We start from the raw sequence: 18066 nt of genomic DNA, 5'->3' as shown, positions 1-18066 counted from the left end.
ATTTTCAGAATATGCATGCCAGTAGTAAAAAAATAAAAAAACCACAACGCCCCTGAACCCACTTAATGCCTTGGGGTTTTTTAGTTGCCTCTTTCAGGAGAAATGAACAAGGTATTTATCTTGTCTACTTTAGTGCAGCTTAGTGAAACCAGCTAGAGACTCTTACAGGTATATTGCTGAGAAGACATGATTGTCTTTTGTCCCATCACTCATCCCTGGGCGTGTTTGGAAAATATGACAAGAATCATACAGAGCATGAGTAACAAAGAGAAAAAACTCTTCCCACAGTGCCAAACCAAGCCCAGAGCACAGAGAGAGCTGCTCAGTGACCATGGTGCAAGAGGTGGTCTGGGCTGTTTACAGGCACACCTTTAGAATGACTGTTGTGTGTTACTCTTGGCAGTGCCAGGAAATCTGGGCTGTTACAAGGACCATGGAGAGCCACCACCTTTGACTGGCACCAGCGAGACTTCCAATAAACTCACAATCCAAACGTGCATCAGCTCCTGCCGGAGTCAACAGTTCAAGGTGATTTCTTTGACATACATTTACAGAATGCCTTCAAAGATAAAAATTCCAACATGCCTAGAGCTCTCTGTCATATTTCTCCTCTTCTCCATTTTTTTTTAACCTTTGGGAGGTCTAAGGTTGCACTTCCACCCCAGAGATTAAGCTCTCTCTCTGCATTCAGAGGAATCTGGACAAATGACAAATCACTAACACCAGGAGAAAATATGGTTGCTTGTTGCAGTTGTGAGTGTCAGGGTGCCCTCCCTTCCATCTTTCCCCCTAGTCTTAAGTAGCATCCTGACAGCCCAAACAAAAACAGCCTGTGGTGGTTCCTCTGACTAATCACACTTCTCCAAAACACACATTCTGCTGCCAGCTTTCTTGCTCAAACAACCTCCCGCTGTCACTCCTTCAAATATTGTTCCTCCCTTCCTTATGCATCTTTGTTGTCAAAGTTTGCAGGCATGGAATCAGGTTATGCTTGTTTCTGTGGAAATAACCCTGACTACTGGAGATATGGGGAGGCAGCCAGTACGGAATGCAACAGTGTTTGCTTTGGAGACCACACTCAGCCCTGTGGTGGGGATGGCAGAGTCATTCTTTTTGACAGTAAGTATTGAAGCAGGCTGGGTTTTTCCCAAAGGAGAGGCCTCACATGTTCAGCAAATTAAGGAAAAGCTCAAAAACACTGAGAACTGTTGCACACCAAACAGCAAAACACCTCCATTCGGTATAAAATAAAGCTGCTTTCCATTTCTGCCTAAAATTCTCATCCATTAATAATGTGAGATAGCTCTTCCAAGAAATGATGCTAGCTCACGCTCCAGAGGTTCTCTCACTTGCCTCACAAGTGGTACTAAGTCACCTATCAGAAACTCCCTAAGAATTGATCTTAGGAGAGAGTAAAAAATTGTATGTGCATGTATGGATATGCATTTTCAGTTGGTGGCATGTGAGTTGCTCTCTGGATTCACTGCTGTTTAAGTTTTTAATTTCATACAACTGTGAAGCAATGTCAGTTATTAAGCAGTGAGAGTTAATATCACTAATCCACTTCCCTGCCTGCCTGACAGGGATGGAGTAGAAGCTCCTGAATCAAGGATTTATCTTTTATCCCATCCTGCAGGGATGCAGGAAAGGGTACATGGTTACTCACAAGGACAAAGGATAGTTGCAGTATTCAAGACTGAGGCACAGGTCAGAGTAATGAGGCATAAGGAGAGTATTCCAAGCAAAGGCAAAGTTGTGCTCCCAGTGCTGTGGGAGGGAAAGAGCAGCTGCAGAGAGTGCATCCTGCTGGCCTAGCAAGTCTGTACCTTCAAATAACGTTTAAGTATTAGAATCTACAGGGTGCTAAAGCTTTGCAAAATTAATGTATTACCTCTTTTTCTTTCTTCCCATTTTTCTCCCTTTCCTCTTGTTTTCACAGCCCTTATTGGTGCCTGTGGAGGGAATTACACTTCTGCTACAGCTGTGATCTATTCCCCAGATTTTCCTGACACATATGGCACAGGCAAAGTCTGTTACTGGACCATACAAGTTCCAGGAGCATCTCAAATCCACTTCACCTTTGTCCTTTTTGAAATCAAAGATGCTACAGATATGGTGGAATTGCTGGATGGTTACACCTACCATGTTCTAGCTCGTTTCAATGGCAAGAACCGCCCTCCCCACACCTTTAACATCTCTCTGGATTTTGTCATTTTGTACTTTTTCTCTGATGACATCAATCAAGCCCAGGGATTTGCTATCAGGTATAGAGGTAAGAGGCTGCCTTTGCTGTTTCTACCTGTCAGTGAAGCATTTAATTCACACAGAAGATTTCTGAAGTGGCAATTGAAGTACAAATATTTAGCTCTGATCTAACAGGATCTAACATCCACTCTTGTTGCCACTGCTCAGTGGATGAAAGCTTTGCCAAAGTTTCTCTCAGTTTAGAACATTCCAGTCAGCTACATCATAAACAGCAAAATACATGAATTTTCAAAAATTCAGTTCTATCCCTTCCTGTAAAAATAGATGGGAAAATGACAAAGAAAAACAAAACAAAAACCCCAAAAATCCATCTGCATGTTGGTTCACCTTGGCTCCTTCCAACAGTCTCTTCCTCTCCATTTGAAAGTCACCAGGAGAAAATGCTCTGGTCCTTGAGTTGTACCTACTGTTCTGATGAACAATCAGCTTCCAGAGAAATTCTGAGAACTCCAACTGGTGAAGTACAGGCTTTTTTAGGAATCAGATATAATTAGATTATCTGAATTCTCTTGAATAAACCAGAGAGCAGCATGTCTGTTTATAAGCACAAAATAAAGTCTAATTACACCTGTTAAGAAATTGTTATTGTAATCATACTCTCGTGTTTTCAGCTGTGAAGGACAATGTGCATCAAAACAAGATCCCAGTGAATCACAGCCTTTCAGAGAGGACAAATGAACAAACAAATCTCAGCATCAATGCAGCCCGGTCATCAAAGATACTCTACGTCATCACAACCAGCCCAAGCCATCCAACGAGCTCCATGCCTGGTAATGATACAACAAAAATAAGGAAATGGGAAAAAACATTTTGCCAAAGCAAAATCTGGAGTCACTATTTCTTTTGCTGCCTCCCCCACTGTGTATCTTACTAACAGATGTATTTTCATTCAGTCTAATTAGCACTAACTGGGATTCTGTCATTACATTTCAAAAAATTCTCAGCCTGAGTCAGAAATAGTGTGAAGATGGTGAGTTCTTGAAAATGAAAGCACATCAAAATGTGTGAGTCAGAGCAGCCTCCTTTCTGAAATCAGCTTTAGTGACCACTGAATGCCACAAAAGGGCACAGGTTGCTGAAAAGAAAGTAAACTTTTGTAGACTCTAGAATAGCTCAAGTGTTGGTGGCACCCCTGTTACCCCAATTAACAAAAGCCTCATCAATCCTACAAAGAGGACTAGACAAGTTAACGTGTATAGGGAGTTGTCACTGAGAACTCTGTTTAGAACTCACCTTCAGGACATCACTGAATTCAGGAAATTACTGAGTTGTAAATAATTGTGTACCTGAAGGCTGGAAATGCACTCGGGGTGAATATCACTGTTATTCTCTCCTGTTGTTACACCACCCTGTAAATCTGCTTTTATGTATCATTGAAGCTCAGTGCCACTGTGGACACTCCCAAAGTCCTGAAGCTTTCTGCATCCCAAACCTGAAACATGAGCTGCACACCCCAAACCAGCCAAGGTGCAGAATGTGCTTAGGAATAGTCTGGGACCAGCCCAAAGCCTGACTTAGCACAGGTACACCTAGGCTGGCCTGGTGTTAAACCGCCCCAGCAACACCAACAGAAACTGCACCCCTGGAATCTGAGCAGTTCCAAAAATACTGTTCAAGTCATCATGTTCAGGCTTGGAGGACAGGGCAGTGCGTGGAAGGGAACTTCTGCTTCCTTTCCTAGATAATTTTACTAGCATATGCTTTGAATTTTGCCAGCTTTCAATTTTATGGGGAGGAGTTCTGCATGGGAAAAAAGCAGTTCTGACTGAAAGTTGTATGGTTTGTGCCAGTCTGCAGAAAATACTTGTAGTTTAAGGCACTGTCAAATTACAGATTTGAATAAAGCATCACAAGGCTGTTTGTTCCTTTCATGGAATATTGTTACTGTAAAAACTGTAAATAAATGAAAGTCCTGAGTGCTCCCCCTCTTCTCTTTTGCAGAATGGACAATATACAGTCTCACAGCACTGCTCATCCTAAGTGTTACAGCCATAATAGCAAAGATACTTCTGCACATTACCATGAGGTGAGTGTGGAGCAAAACCAACCACAGAGAACCAAGATCTCAGCTCTAAACCAAACCTGGGGCTCCTCTGCCTTCCCACTGTCAGATTGGCCATATTCTAAACCAAGCTGGTTATTACATATTTATATCCTCATAAAAGATCCTAAATGAGCACATTTGTTAACTTCCCAGTCTGCTGGGATAGCATTTGCTACCAGACTCACTTCTGCTCTTGATTTGACGAGATTTGTACTGTTGGGGGAAGGAGGAAAATGTTATCAGACATCCAGATTTAGTGAGAAGAGGTCAAATTATGATAATACTTCTCAGAGAGAAAATTAAAACCTCTACACTCACACCAAGTGAATTTTGCGTCCTCTAGATGGATACTCACTGAATGAAATGATGGGCGAGTTATCAGCAAATCAAAATGTTGAATATTGTATTTACACAGTACAGACATGCTTAAATATACAAGGATATTATTTTGTATTAATAGCAACTATAATAATAACAAAAACTACAGTCTGTAGAGTGCTCTTAGCTTAATGTCACTGCTGTCATTAGGGGCAAAAGGATACCTAACTTTTCATTTGGTCAAGCCAACCAAGAAACACTAAAAACCTACATTTTGCACAGCAGGAAGTGTCACAGAGGACGTGGAAGCTGTGAGCACTCCCAGTGTACAAATGCTGCAGACACAGGAATAACCCAGCTACACAAGCACATTAACACAGGGGTGAATGAACTCTCATTTCCTAGGTCCCACCAGATTCCAGCTGCAGCTGAAACAGAAGATTGCAGTGATGTCACTACTGCTGGGGAGATCTGGAGTATATTTTACCAACCATCCACATCAATATCCATCTTCAAGAAAAAGCTTCGAAATCAACAAGATGACTGCAACCCACTGGTGGGAAACTGAGGAGTCTTTCAGTTTGCAAGAATTCATCTTCTTAAAATCCAGGTGACTTGAGATTAATCTCCCTTTTTTTTCCTCCCAATCTCATACCTGTTTTCCAAAGAGTCCCTTTCCAAAGGCCTTTGAGTGACTTTGCCTATCTGCTGTTCTCTTGGATATACCAGTGACAACGGATTTAATTGCAGCAATAATTTTGAAATACCTGGTGCTCCTCAAGTCTGTAGTGCTGTTAAACACTGCCTTTAAACCATTGCACTTAAAATAGATGTAAAAACTCGTAAAATTCAAATTGTCCTGTACCCCTGCCAAAGGTGGCTGTAGGGGTATCCACAGGCTGAGGATTTCTTGTGTCCCACCTGCCTGTACCACTGTATTATATCAGGAGACTTCAGTCCTTTTGTTCTCAAGGCTGACACAGAGGTTCAGCTACCACAGCAACAGAGCTTATTTGCTTTGATGTAAGCACATTTAAATGGTACTACACAGTAGAATGGGAATCAAAGACTGGAAAAATTATCAGCCTGGTTGCTCAGTGCTGTGTTTCTGTGTCTACAGGCAGAGATGCAAACATAAAAAATCAAATTCAGGACGCCTCTAAAACAAGATTCAGCTACAAATACGCATTTTGATTGACTAGTGCCCACCAGGTCAAGGCCTGCAGAAGCACTGAAGCCTTTTAAATGACCCTGTGTGACCCATCATTCACTGATGTTTGTGATAATTTTGTTCATATTCACAGTGATCCTTTAAAAAATTATTGTACTCCAGCCTGACAGCCACCATTCATCCTGGGTGTAAGCTTAAGGCTTCTTCAAGGATTGTCCAAAGATAATTCCACTGAATTTTTATCAGTGAGGCTGACTAACAGATTTTTACTCTGAAGTCACCTGTATTAATCTCAGCAGCCCAAACTATTTACAAAGCTGTAGGCTGCTACCACCAACTCACCTGGGCCAGGCTGTGCAGCTGAACTGGACACTCACCTGTGAGGAGAAGTGTCTCCTTGCCTCAAACACTAAAACTGAACTGAATTTTTAAGGTAATTGCCTTAATTGTCAAAGAACTGAAACATCAGTGGGGTTCTGACCTGTGAACTATTTTCTCTTTGATTGCAACAGACAGCATTAACTATTTCTTCTCTTTGGTACACTGACTGTGTATCCACAATACTCAGATTTCTCATCCCACCACAAGTGGGAAACAAGTGATCCCTTGGGATCAGCAGTGAGTTCTTCAGCTTCAGCAAGTTCAGACCAAGATATTTAGGGAAAACTGTCAATGCAAATGTCAGATAAATTGACTGGCAAAGTTTACAGTGGGCAGCTCCTCAAACTCAGAGGAGATTCACTGAGAACTATTAAACTACAGTAATTCTGGTTTAAGTTTGAACTTAAGCCAATGGTCTGCAAATACCAGATGTGCAGTCAAAGAGCATCTATTAAGTGCATCTGCAAAAAGTAATTAAGAAAAGTAAGAAAAATGTCACTGAGTTTAAATTCATTCTATTATCTGCACATATATTTTTTAACTTATAACTCCCTTTTTGTGAGAACTACAGATTTCACTGAAAAAACAGGGTATCAAAAATTAAGCAGTGAAATATTGTGCTTTACCACTGTAGATCTTGTCTTTTACCTGAACTGAATTCAGTCCAGCTCAATTTATGTAGCACAGATGAGTGCTAGAGACAGCTGAACAACATCACAATGTGTGCTTAAAAGAAACCAGACTTCACTAAGCCAGCAATTATGGAATTGTTTATATAAAAAATGGAATAGCATGGGAACATCCAGTACTTTCTTGCATGAGCTGCTGGAGAGAATACAGGAAAATATAATTACAGTATTAGCTAAAATGAAGACAGGACAAGTTGTAAAAAATATGCTGGTTCTCTCCTATGTGTCATCATGTTGGACCAAAAACCATTGTCTCTTTCAGACCCAACAAAAGTTCTGAAATTGCCTCTTTTAAAAGTAAGGTTTTGCATCACTCTGTGTGGAGAAACAATTCACCTCAGAGATTCATGGCAAAACAAAGTAGGTTGGTTCCTAAGCATCCCTAATTTAGTGCACTAATCAGAAACCAGGCAGAGAATCACAGCGTGGTGCCACATCCTGAGGAGCTGGTACAAGCACAGTGCTTATCACCAAGTGATGAAGCTTTGCTTGCCTTGTCAAATGCAAGTTAAACATTTTGTCAGAGACACATTCATAAAGCAGTTCCCTAATGGTGATTAACTTAAAAAACATCAGGAACACCCAGTGACTGATTTTCACCTACTGCAGGAAAAAAAAATACAGAATGTTACGCTTCTCTTCCTTAGTGAAGAATTTAATTTCACTATAATATTAGAGAAAATATCATTACAAATAGCAACAAAGACTGATGCTACCAATGCAAAATCTAAAGAATTCAAGAAGTGAGATTTTCGCATTGCTCCCTTAGCCCCTCAATTATTTTTTAAATAAAATTGTATTTGATGGGATTTTCTAGGAGAACATTAATCAAATTTATGTACAGAAGTCCCATAAAAACAGCACTTACAGCAGATTAACTGGTCATGGCAACAATAAGCATGACTATATTAGACAGTGCATGGGTAATACACTGATAAAAGCATAGAAAAAATTATGTTCCCCCCTCCAAATCTTTCATACTGCCTGATTCTAGATACTTCTAGTGCAAGCAAACAGAGCAATGGGTGGAAATTCATGGACAGGGTCCCTTCAATAGCACTTATTACCTTACAGGGCTGAGAGCATGAAGAGCAGGTAGATGTCCAGAGTGGATTTTTTCTAAATGTGGTAGGGTCACTCACACTCCTGGTGCAGACACTTCAGGGTGTGGTGATTGATGGCCAGGACACGTGGTGTCCATTAACAGAGCACATTTTGAGCTTTTCTGTAAGGGTTTGGGGGAAAAAGCAACAAAAAGTGTGACCATGCACAACTGCTGAAATCCCACAAAAGCAATGCCCCTACTACACAGCCAGCTGAGAGCTGGCAGCTGGAGAGCAGGGACGCCTCAGGATGTTGGTGTTTACACCATTTTCTTTGACAAATTTGAAAATAACTGCAGAAGAAGAATCTGTTTGGAATTGTATCTGAACGGCCTTCTGAGCTCCTGCCCAGCAGTCCCCTGATGAGGCTGGACAGGCTGCAAATGTGACACTGGATACAATGTCAAAAGCAACTGTTGTGACAACCAAATCATGGTGAGGAGCTGCCTCCTCATTCCCGTGGATCTCACTCCTGCTCTGGCCCCTGCTCACCCTGTGTTGGTGTGACCAGCTGTGTAGAGGTGCAATAAACTGATCAAAACCTCCATGGCTTTTTCTTCCCTGGGTTACTTTTCCCAGAGCTGAGCTCCCCGACCTCGCTCTCTGGGTGGCTGCACAGGGAGGTGAGCTCAGAGCTCCCTGAGCCCACAGCCAAGCAGGCAGTGAGGCACAGGACAAGGACAGACGTGTGCCCCAGGAGCTGGCAATGAGCCCTGGGGCTGGGACTGCCACAGCAGCAGTGTGAGCCTGCTGCCCTCACTGCACCAGCAGCCTGCACTGCCTGTGGACCTCAGCTGGACAAGTGCCTTCCCTCGTTCAAAATCTCCATTTAAAACTAGTTTAGTTTGTTGACTACGTGATTTTTATATGTATTTTTATCTTAATATTGCTATGTTGTGGGAAAATAGAGACTTTGTTATGTAAAAATGTGTGATGTGTTATCATAGTAATATATATATTTGTATATGTATAGGAAATGCATTATTTAATACAGCATATTATGCTTGTTTCTTGCTAACATTTTATAGGAAGAAAAGATGTTTCACTCTGGGAAAAATAAATTTTCTATACACTGTAACCATAGGGAAAAAAATCAAAGATATTTCTTTGGTATATATGATAGAAAGACATTAAGAGAAGGGGAACTCAGCCCCAGTTTTGTGACAGAATAGATGCTGATAAAACAAGTGCTGTAAGAAACACTTTCCTCCTTTGAATCTCATTTCTAGCCTGTAATTTTATTAGGCTGTTCATCAGATTCTGCAAATTCATGTGCATATACTCTCAGGAAGACTTTTACCATCAAACACGTAATCTGCTTTTTCAATCAAGCATTCACATCATCTTCTTTAGGACTTGTTTCTGCCAGGTTTTCTACAGCCAGGACAGTGCTGAGGAATCACATTGCTCATACAGACAATTCAGTAGGATTGCAGAATTAAAGTCTACATATTCCAACCCTCCCTGGCAACAGTATAAGTAAGAGATTTTTATGGCTCGTCCTGGAAACTGCACTGACTCTACAGCCTGGATGACTACAGGCCAAACACATTCAGCTGCCACTGGATGGGCACAGGTAGCTGTTCCACTTTCATCTTCTGCTTAATAATCCTTCTCAGGCAGGGGGAAGGAACAGATCTTTCTAGTGCACCACCTTGCCTAAAGGAAGGGTGAACTACAAAAACAACTCCTGACAAAAACTTGTCCAACTAGTTCTTACTGCCTTGCAGCAGCATTTCCCAACCTTCCAATGAAATACAGTTCACTGATAGGCTCACCTGAATATTGTTCTGGACATTTATGGACAATTCTGCTACCTTGAGAGTGAAAAATACCAATTTTTTTGTAACATATCCCCACTACACACACATTTCACACCACTCATACTCTCAAATTTACTGAGCACCTGTGCTTTGGCATGAAATTTGGATTGTGAACTTCAGTCTAAAGACACTTTGCCACCAAAAATCCAAAAGCTATCATGTGAACCACGTAAGGCTGTCAAGAAACCAGAATAAATCAAACTTGAGATGACTCGCTGCTGAAGTATGCACTGTGTTTGTAATAGCTCACTCTGCATTCAGCACATGGTTGTAAATAATAATTATGAAAAAATAAATACAGTGTATTTTTCAGTTAGGATGACTTAAGTGTATACAAACATGAAATAAAGGAGGAAGAAATGGCTGCAGATCACCAACAGATTACACGAGCACTGCCTGCTGTAAATGTTAGAAGAGAGTATTAGAGCTGAGAATGATTACTTTATATATGAAGTATGATACTGCTCTAAAACACAATTTCTGAGGTAACTGCAAATTGGAAGTTTTCAGTTTACATGTTTTCAAACTTTTAGAAAGAACTTGAACAATTCTTTCAGTGCTTGTTTTGCAAATTGCAGCAATGTGCAATGCTGTTTCCACTTTCTTGCAAGATTCATCTTTTCTCTAATTAATTCCTCCTGGCCAAAATAATGCTACAGTTTCAGAAACCTTCAGCAACCTTTTATGTAAACACCAGAAAACCAGTGACAAACACCAAAACTGTCTCCAGCTTTTCACGTGAAGACGCATTTTGCTTTTAGAAACGCAGCTGTCACAGGGGACCAGCATCCCCTTACTCTGCTCTCCTTTCTTGCCATTCCAGTTATGAGACTCTGGCACTTTGGTTTTTTCTGGGAACTGTTCCCTTCTTCTTTCTTGGTTGTTTCCTAAGCAGCAGTTTCATTCCCCACGAGGGAAATGTGTTCTTTATTCTGAAAGAGACACTTTTCTATGAAGCATTTAGGTCACAGGAGCACGGTGCTTTCACTGCAAGATAAAATATCTGCTTTCAGGTAAGCCATTGTCTCCCTGGCCAGAGAATTAGGCCGAGCTGGCTCCACAGGGAATGAGCTTGGCCATCCTTTTAAGGGCATTGTTCTCTTCACCCTACCCAAGTAACAACAAACGTTACCTAACAGCTGTCATAGGATTTGACAGATGCACACAATATTGCAGATAGTGTTACAGAAACACCAAGTGTTACCATAATGTACAATCCATTAAGAATAATTTGCTCCTGCTTGTCTTTTTCTCCTATATCCAGGTTCTGTGGAGGTTTGTGGTGCCCCACAGGACTCTCATTTTGTCACAAATTTGTTCCTTAAACATCGAACCTGAAAAGTAAAAAGAACCTCCTCCTCCCCCTTGCCAAGTACCCAAATGTTCATTTTGGACAGCAAATATTTACATTTAGTCATTTTTTAAAAACCACAACAAAGACTAGACAGAATATCACACAGAGCTAAGCACCACACACAGGTTCAGCCAGCAGCCCACTGCTGTCTTCCATGGGCTCAATGATTATTATGTCCTGTTCTTAGAAGCACAAACCGGGCAGTTTTCTTCAGAACAGGGAACAAGAAAACAAAACACCAGCAGCAACAGCAAACAGGGGTGGAGGGAGGGAAAAGAAGGGACATTCAGACCTGTCACCATAAGAGTTACCAGCCACCCACATACAGGGGATTTATGCTAATTGTAAAAACACCGGTTTCATGAACTAATTTGCATATAAAAGGCATATCTGTAATCACTGGCAATTGCCAAGACTGTTCACTGAGCACAAAAAAGGCACAGACTTTAATTGGGAAGCACTTGCTCCTGCTGCTCCTCCATTACTGTGCCTGTCCTCCCACACAGCCCAGGCTTTTCCAAGGTGCCTGAGATCAGGATGGGAACTGGTGCTCGTGCTGGGAAGGGTCCCCTGCAGAATGACACTCCTGAACAGTCTGCCATCCAAATGACAGGGTTATCACACAGGAGACAAGGAGGGTGCAGAGAAGGAAGGCTCATTTCTGGGCTGAATCCTGAGGTGATTGAATTACAGTGCATTTGAACATGGATGAGGAAAGCCCAGGGGATTACCAGGTGAAAATCTCTGGGGGAAGGAAGAAGCTGGAGAATCCTGGAAAAGGCTCTGTGAGTGTATCACTGGATGGGAAATGAATAACACATGAAGGTGAACTGTTTACACAATAACATACATGAACACACATGTACATACACACACAGAGCCACACAGCCCCAGGCTCCCCTCTTCTGGTGTCTGCAGAAACATCTCTGGTGGAATTGTGCTCTCTGCTGACAGAACGAGTACCACAGTATTGATCTGCACTTGAGCAGGACCAGGGATTCCATGATCCAGGGCAAGGACCTGGTTCTGCTGGACTATTCAGCTATGATTTACCCAGTTGTGTCCACCTGTATCATCCTCTCTCAAAACAATTTTATTTCAGGACAAGAAATTACTTTTACCTGAAATTCCAACCGAGTTAAGTTCCCCTGCCACAAGGAACAGGCAGGTTCCAAACATAAATGAGGATTTCTTTTAGCTGGTACTTCTCATGTGCCTGGGGGCTTCAGAGGCTTGTGTGACACCTACCCCCCAATAACTGGTGTGCTGTGTAAAGGCATACACATACCCACCTCTTATTAAAAAAAAAAAAGAAAAAAAAGTTGTTTATTAGAGTTATCCCAGTATATCCAAGACTATTCTTTGAGGAGAACAGCTATCTATGTCCTTTCCCCCAAAACAAGAAGGACAACTCCCACATGTATATGCAATAAAACTGTATTTTTTGTGTGGTTTTGCCTTTTTTTTTCTTTTAATACAGACATTTGTACACTTTCTTACAAAACTGCAAGTAACTACACTTCTCTTAAATCATTTTTGGTCGGCAAGTACTGTAAAATCTTTGTGTGCAATTATCATGTATTTACAGGGCCTCGTGTTAGTGATTTTCAATGATTATTACAATAATGTCACACACTCTCAACATAAGACATGGCTTAAGATAAATATATTAGTAAATAAATATTCTGAGAACATATTTCCATACATGAAATGTGCTGCTATACATATACAGAATATATACAAGATGCTTTCTAGCTTTTAAAACATTTTTAAAAATGGTAATGAAGGAGAAAGAGCCCTTTGACCATATTACAAAATCTTTACAGCAAATTTTATACAAAACAATTTTAAGTGCTATAAGACAATTTTAATTAAAAACATTTTAAATAGTGCCTCATGAGCCAAACACAATGACAACTGTTTGTGTAAGTAGTAGAAAGGCATTTTGTTATAAAAACCATTTATCATGGCCTGCTAGCCTGCACTGGACATAGGGTTTAATGTTGAATGTCAGAGCAGCACAAAGGCAGTGCAGGGTGTCTGTGGTGTGGCCTGCAGAGATTTGCACCAGCAGAGATTTCCACCATGTGTGGGACCAGCACATCCGGGGTCACCACGAGCCACAATATTCAAATCCTTTTAAGAACCCCTTTTACCACAATATGTTTTAGTGACAGTGTATCTTAGCTGGCCTTTACAGTGCCTCACAAAACACCCAGCAGAATAACCAAGCTAGTATACCATAGCTTCTACAATGCATTTCTTTTTTAGTGGAGGAAGGAGAGGGTAAGACTTAAAAATCAAAAAAAAAAAAAATTCCAAAAATCACAAACCTTTAGAGTTTGTTCTCCAAACACATACCACTTACTTCAGTCATTCAGAGAATGAATAAGTTTTTAATAATAAGCTTTGTACACAGAAAATGTGTTTATTGATTTTTTTCTTTTAATCTTATACCCAGATATTGCCTTGTATTAATTCTCTGAACAGCTGAATTTTGGTGCTTGTTGATTGAGAAGATGTAATGTGAATTCCTGTAGGTAGAACTTTCTTCCTAAGTTACTGGGTATGAAAGCTAAAGGAAATAGACAAATATATTTGTTTTTTCCTAGACGTTTCCTTCTTTTAAACTAGTTCATTTGGGACTACAGAGAATACAAGTGAGCTTTGCTGGGTCTCACAACCAGCCCAGTGCTGTCAAGGACATTGCTTTGGCAGAATATGAAGTGTACATCTCTATTCCATGTCTCTGAAGTATCTCCCAAGTGTACTGAACTTAGGACAAATCTTTTCAGAAGACTGGCACTGTGGGCATGAACTACTTCGTTTCCCTTTAGAAGAATTCCTGCTGTGAATACAGCACAGGATGACACTGTGTCCTCAGGCACATGCAGCATGACAGGCAATTTAACCCATGCTATGGTAGCCTCTTACTCAGAAGCTGCTGTTTCCACAGGAAACAATTGCTATCAGAAGTGACGACATACATTATCTCACGATAACAAACATCCCCACCAGGACAAGAACAAGAACAAAAGTATGTGCCCAGGCTAACGGGGTACAGAGAGCACTCTGTACCCGAGACAAAAATGAAGCACAACCGGCTGGGCCCAAGAAACCTTTAAAACAGATCAGTCTATGGAAGCTACATCAACCACAGCAAAGAAGAAAACAACCATCAAACCAAGTCCCTCACTTTCCCACACACACAAAAGGTGACAAGCACTGCTTCCCTTAGGCATGCTTGCAGCCTGTAAGGAAATAAGCTGTTTCCAAAAGGAGCCAGCAAAGCTGCAAGCACACTGCAAGCTCTGTTTTCCTGCACATGCCAGCATTCCTCACAGCCATTACAGGGGCTACAGGTGCCTGAAACACTTCCTATGGAAGGAAAAGTTCATTACCTACAAAGGTAATAAAATACCCTTTCTAAGCACTTTGTTCGAGCATCTGCTTGAGGGAGAGGTCCCCAGCATTCCACTGGTCAGGAGATACAATGAGGTCCACAGTTTAAACACAGAAGTGAGGATGAGAACATTCTGAGCCATCAGTTTCCTTACCCCCACTCTGTTGAAACTAATCCTAATGGCAGGACACCTTCCTAGCCAAACCATCCGAGCAGCATGAAAGGGGGGAGAAGGGAAGAGGAGAAAGGAGACAGTCCAATGCTTCACCTCCCTCAAAATCGCTCACAGAACTTGCTGGCTGCTAGGGTTTGCTGCTGGGATTAGTCAGTATCTGAGCATCCATTCAGCAGCTGTATCCCTCTGGATTACTATATTTCAAGGTGCTATCTGGTTTCTAAGGCAGGTGTAGCCCTGAGCTTATCAAAGGCTGGACTCCTTCAAGTAGGAGATAACAGCATCTACACATAGCCTGGCTTATTTAACACACTGTGTTACCTCTCAGCAAGAGGTCACTTCTAAAAAGAAAATATAAATAACACTTTGTCATTAATATAGAAATGGCACTAGAGCTCAGAAATGCTCCACACCATGTCCCACATGGGCTTTGCACACAAATCAAGGCCTGAAGTCTTCAGGCAGGAGGGACAAAGGAGACAATCAAACTGATGTGAACACAGAGGAGTAGGGGAGGGACTTCTCCACATTACCACTTTTGTGTGTTTGTCAAAGCTTAAAAAAATTAAGTCCATGAGAATTTGGAGTCTCTAATAAGCTCTGCTTCTCCATCTGGGATCATCTGGACAGGTCTAGTCACTGATTTGGCTTCTCTCCAAGGGATGGGATCCAGCACCTGAAGGATAAAGAAAACCAAGGAACATTGCACCTAGAATATTGCATACAGTTTTGGGGCCCCAGAACAAGACACTCACTGACTGGGGTCTCACAGAGAGCAAAGATACTCAGAGGAGCACCTGGTGTGAAGAGGCTGAGGGCTTGGGGCTGCTCAGCCTGCAGTAAAGGCATCCCTAGCAGCTTTGCAATACCTACAAAGAGGTTGTCCCAGTGATGAAACCTCAGTCTTCACAGACATGCATTCTGAATAAGAGGTGAGGAAAGTTAAGTTGAAGTATGAGATGTTCAGACTGGACATAAAGAAAATCTTTTGACCATGATGGCAGTCAAGCACAGCCACAGGAGTCCAGAAGGGGACTGCACTCTGTGTCTCTGAAGGTTTACCCAGCCTGGCTGGATAAATCTGGTCTATTCTGACAAACTTGGTCTGGTCTCAGAGTTGGCTCTGCTTTGAGCAGGAAGTTGGACTAGATTATGGCCTGAATTCCCTTCCAAACTAGGCTACCTGGTGATTCTATGAACACCCTTTAAAATAACCCTGGCGGCATTTCATACACTAACACAGAAAGGTAGCAAGTAATCAAAAAAAAGCACGTATATTACCTGTGGCCTTTGTGGTCATCATAAGCTTCTGGGAGTTCAGGGTGGGACTGGGAAAGGGCATTCCAGTTTCCTCCTCCTGAGAGTAGTTCTGCCGCAGGAATGACGTTGCCTCGTAGCACACCTCCCTCTCGACCTGTACCTCTCCAATACCTTGACAGTGCAGGTAAGTGTCTAGCTCAGGTGTTCCATCCCAGGAGCTGCAGCCTCCTATGTGGGTCCCTTGGTGCTCTGGTGGTAGGATCAGCTCACAGTCTCTGTCTTCAGGGATTATGGGAATGCGTTGACCCAGGTCACAAACACCCTTACAGCAGTTTGGCAAGGTGTCATCAGGAAGCGTGTACTGCACATTCACTGCATAGTCTTCTGTATAGCAGCCACCGCCTCCACTGCCACTGTTGCTACTACAGGCTACCTGCTTCTCTTCATAGAAGCAGCAGGGCAACCCCTCATATTTTACCCCATCTGTCCTATGTAAGTGGTCTGAGTTAATACTGTACAAGCCTGGGGTGTTCCCTGACTGTGGTTCAATTCCTTGGCCACACGTCCCCCACAGTGGAGAGCTAAGGAAGAGTGCACTACAGTCAGCTGTGCCATTGCTAGGCTCCAGGGCAGAGTGCTGGAATTCAAAGCAGCACGCGCACGCCTGCTCCGAAACCGACCCTGCCATCTCTGGATTCTTCCAGTTCCTTTTAACATCCAAGGCAGCACCAGGAGCGGCCTCAGGTCCTCCCTCTGAGGTAGTGCCATTTGGATCCCTGTGCTCTAGTGAGGAATTACTGCTATAGTTCATATCCATGCTGCAATTAGACAGTTGGTCCCCTGAGGAAGAAGCTGGCACGGGCCGGCAGTCAGCACCCACCACACCATGCCCGTGAGCTGGAAGCTCGTCCTGGTGGGGGCCCTCCAAAAGCACAATTGCACCCCTGTTTGCACCCCCAACCTCACCCACGCGGCAGGGGCTCCTGCTGCGGTAAACGTACGGGTCGTAGTCACTGCTCAGCGAGCTGCGGAACGTGGAGCAGCTCCCGTACACCCCCTGGTTACTGACCTCAGTGCAGTCAACCATGGAGTCGCTGGAGGAGCAGTGGCACTGACCAGAGCTGCTGCTGCTGCTGTCACTGCCGGGGCAGTCGGCCAAATACCCACTGCACACCGAACGATGGCCGTGGTAGCAGCTAAAGCTGGAGGTACTGCCACTGTCCAGGCGGGACGAGGGCATTACGTGTACCACAGGAGGGAAAAGCATGCTGCTACCAGGCTGAAAGGCACGGGAAGGACCCTTTGAGGAAATGCCAGCTGGAAGCTGTCCATCTTGCTCAGGGTAACTAAGGCCTTGGAAGTAGTAGTGCTGATACATGGTCTCGTATCGGGAAAAGCACGCCGCTTTGGAAAAGTTGCGTCCGCCAAACTTGGGTCTTCGGAAGTTGTGAGCTGGAGAGTAAGCCCTGTGCTCCAGGCTGCAGTGATGAGTGTTTAAAGCATGGTCCAAGTGGATGGGCTGGTAGCTGCGGATGTAGGCTGGGGACGGGGCTTGGTAGAGGCTCTGCTCGCCGTGCCGCTCGAGGGTCAGCAGGGTGATGGGGTTCCCGTGGGGGTCCATGCTGGTCCGGGTGGGATACGCCGTGATCCCACTGGCCCTGTGCACCCGCCCCGGGTAATGCACGGGCAGGATCACCCGCTGCTGCCGGCTGCGGGCCGGGTTGATGGACTCCAGACAGATGGGAGCTGCACTCCCCTTCTTCTGCTCTGAATGAGAGAAATAAGAATGGAGAAGTAGAACTCGCAGGGAATAAAAGGGAATGTACTTTGTGCAAGAAAGAAGGATATTCTGTTTTCTGTGTCATTACACTGTGCACCAATTTTTTATGCAGAAGGAAATAAGAGCAAAACAAAAGCCAAAAGCATGTCTGGAAAACTTTGAAACACTCAAATGTATTTGCTTAAAAAGCAAAAGAAGTGAATTTATTTCAGATACTCTTCTCATATATACAAAGTCTTTTGCTTACATCTTGGAGAGGCTGAGAGAGGCTGGAAGTCATTGCTCAAATTTCCACTTTAC

General features: G+C 42.9%; 2 protein-coding genes across 2 annotated transcripts in view; one reads left to right on the top strand and one right to left on the bottom strand.

Annotated features, from left to right (window-relative positions):
• The window catches only part of KREMEN1 (kringle containing transmembrane protein 1), a 29572-nt gene extending 17137 nt beyond the window's left edge, over positions 1–12435 (top strand). Inside the window, exons 4-9 of the mRNA XM_063416289.1 lie at positions 404–528; positions 966–1119; positions 1940–2272; positions 2877–3035; positions 4207–4291; positions 5033–12435. Of these exons, the coding sequence (XP_063272359.1) occupies positions 404–528; positions 966–1119; positions 1940–2272; positions 2877–3035; positions 4207–4291; positions 5033–5195 (1019 nt within the window). The 3' untranslated portion in view covers positions 5196–12435. The remainder of the gene's footprint in view (positions 1–403; positions 529–965; positions 1120–1939; positions 2273–2876; positions 3036–4206; positions 4292–5032) is intronic.
• A 134-nt stretch (positions 12436–12569) lies between these two features.
• ZNRF3 (zinc and ring finger 3) overlaps positions 12570–18066 on the bottom strand; it is a 62778-nt gene continuing 57281 nt past the window's right edge. The window contains exons 8-9 of the mRNA XM_063416287.1: positions 16008–17753; positions 12570–15402 (exon numbers count right to left, since the gene is read on the bottom strand). Of these exons, the coding sequence (XP_063272357.1) occupies positions 15359–15402; positions 16008–17753 (1790 nt within the window). The 3' untranslated portion in view covers positions 12570–15358. The remainder of the gene's footprint in view (positions 15403–16007; positions 17754–18066) is intronic.

This window comes from Prinia subflava, chromosome 19, assembly GCF_021018805.1.
Source record: "Prinia subflava isolate CZ2003 ecotype Zambia chromosome 19, Cam_Psub_1.2, whole genome shotgun sequence".
NCBI classification, from domain to species: Eukaryota; Metazoa; Chordata; class Aves; order Passeriformes; family Cisticolidae; genus Prinia; species Prinia subflava.
The sequence above is the reverse complement of the archived record's forward strand: the minus strand, read 5'-3'. Positions and strand labels throughout refer to the sequence as shown.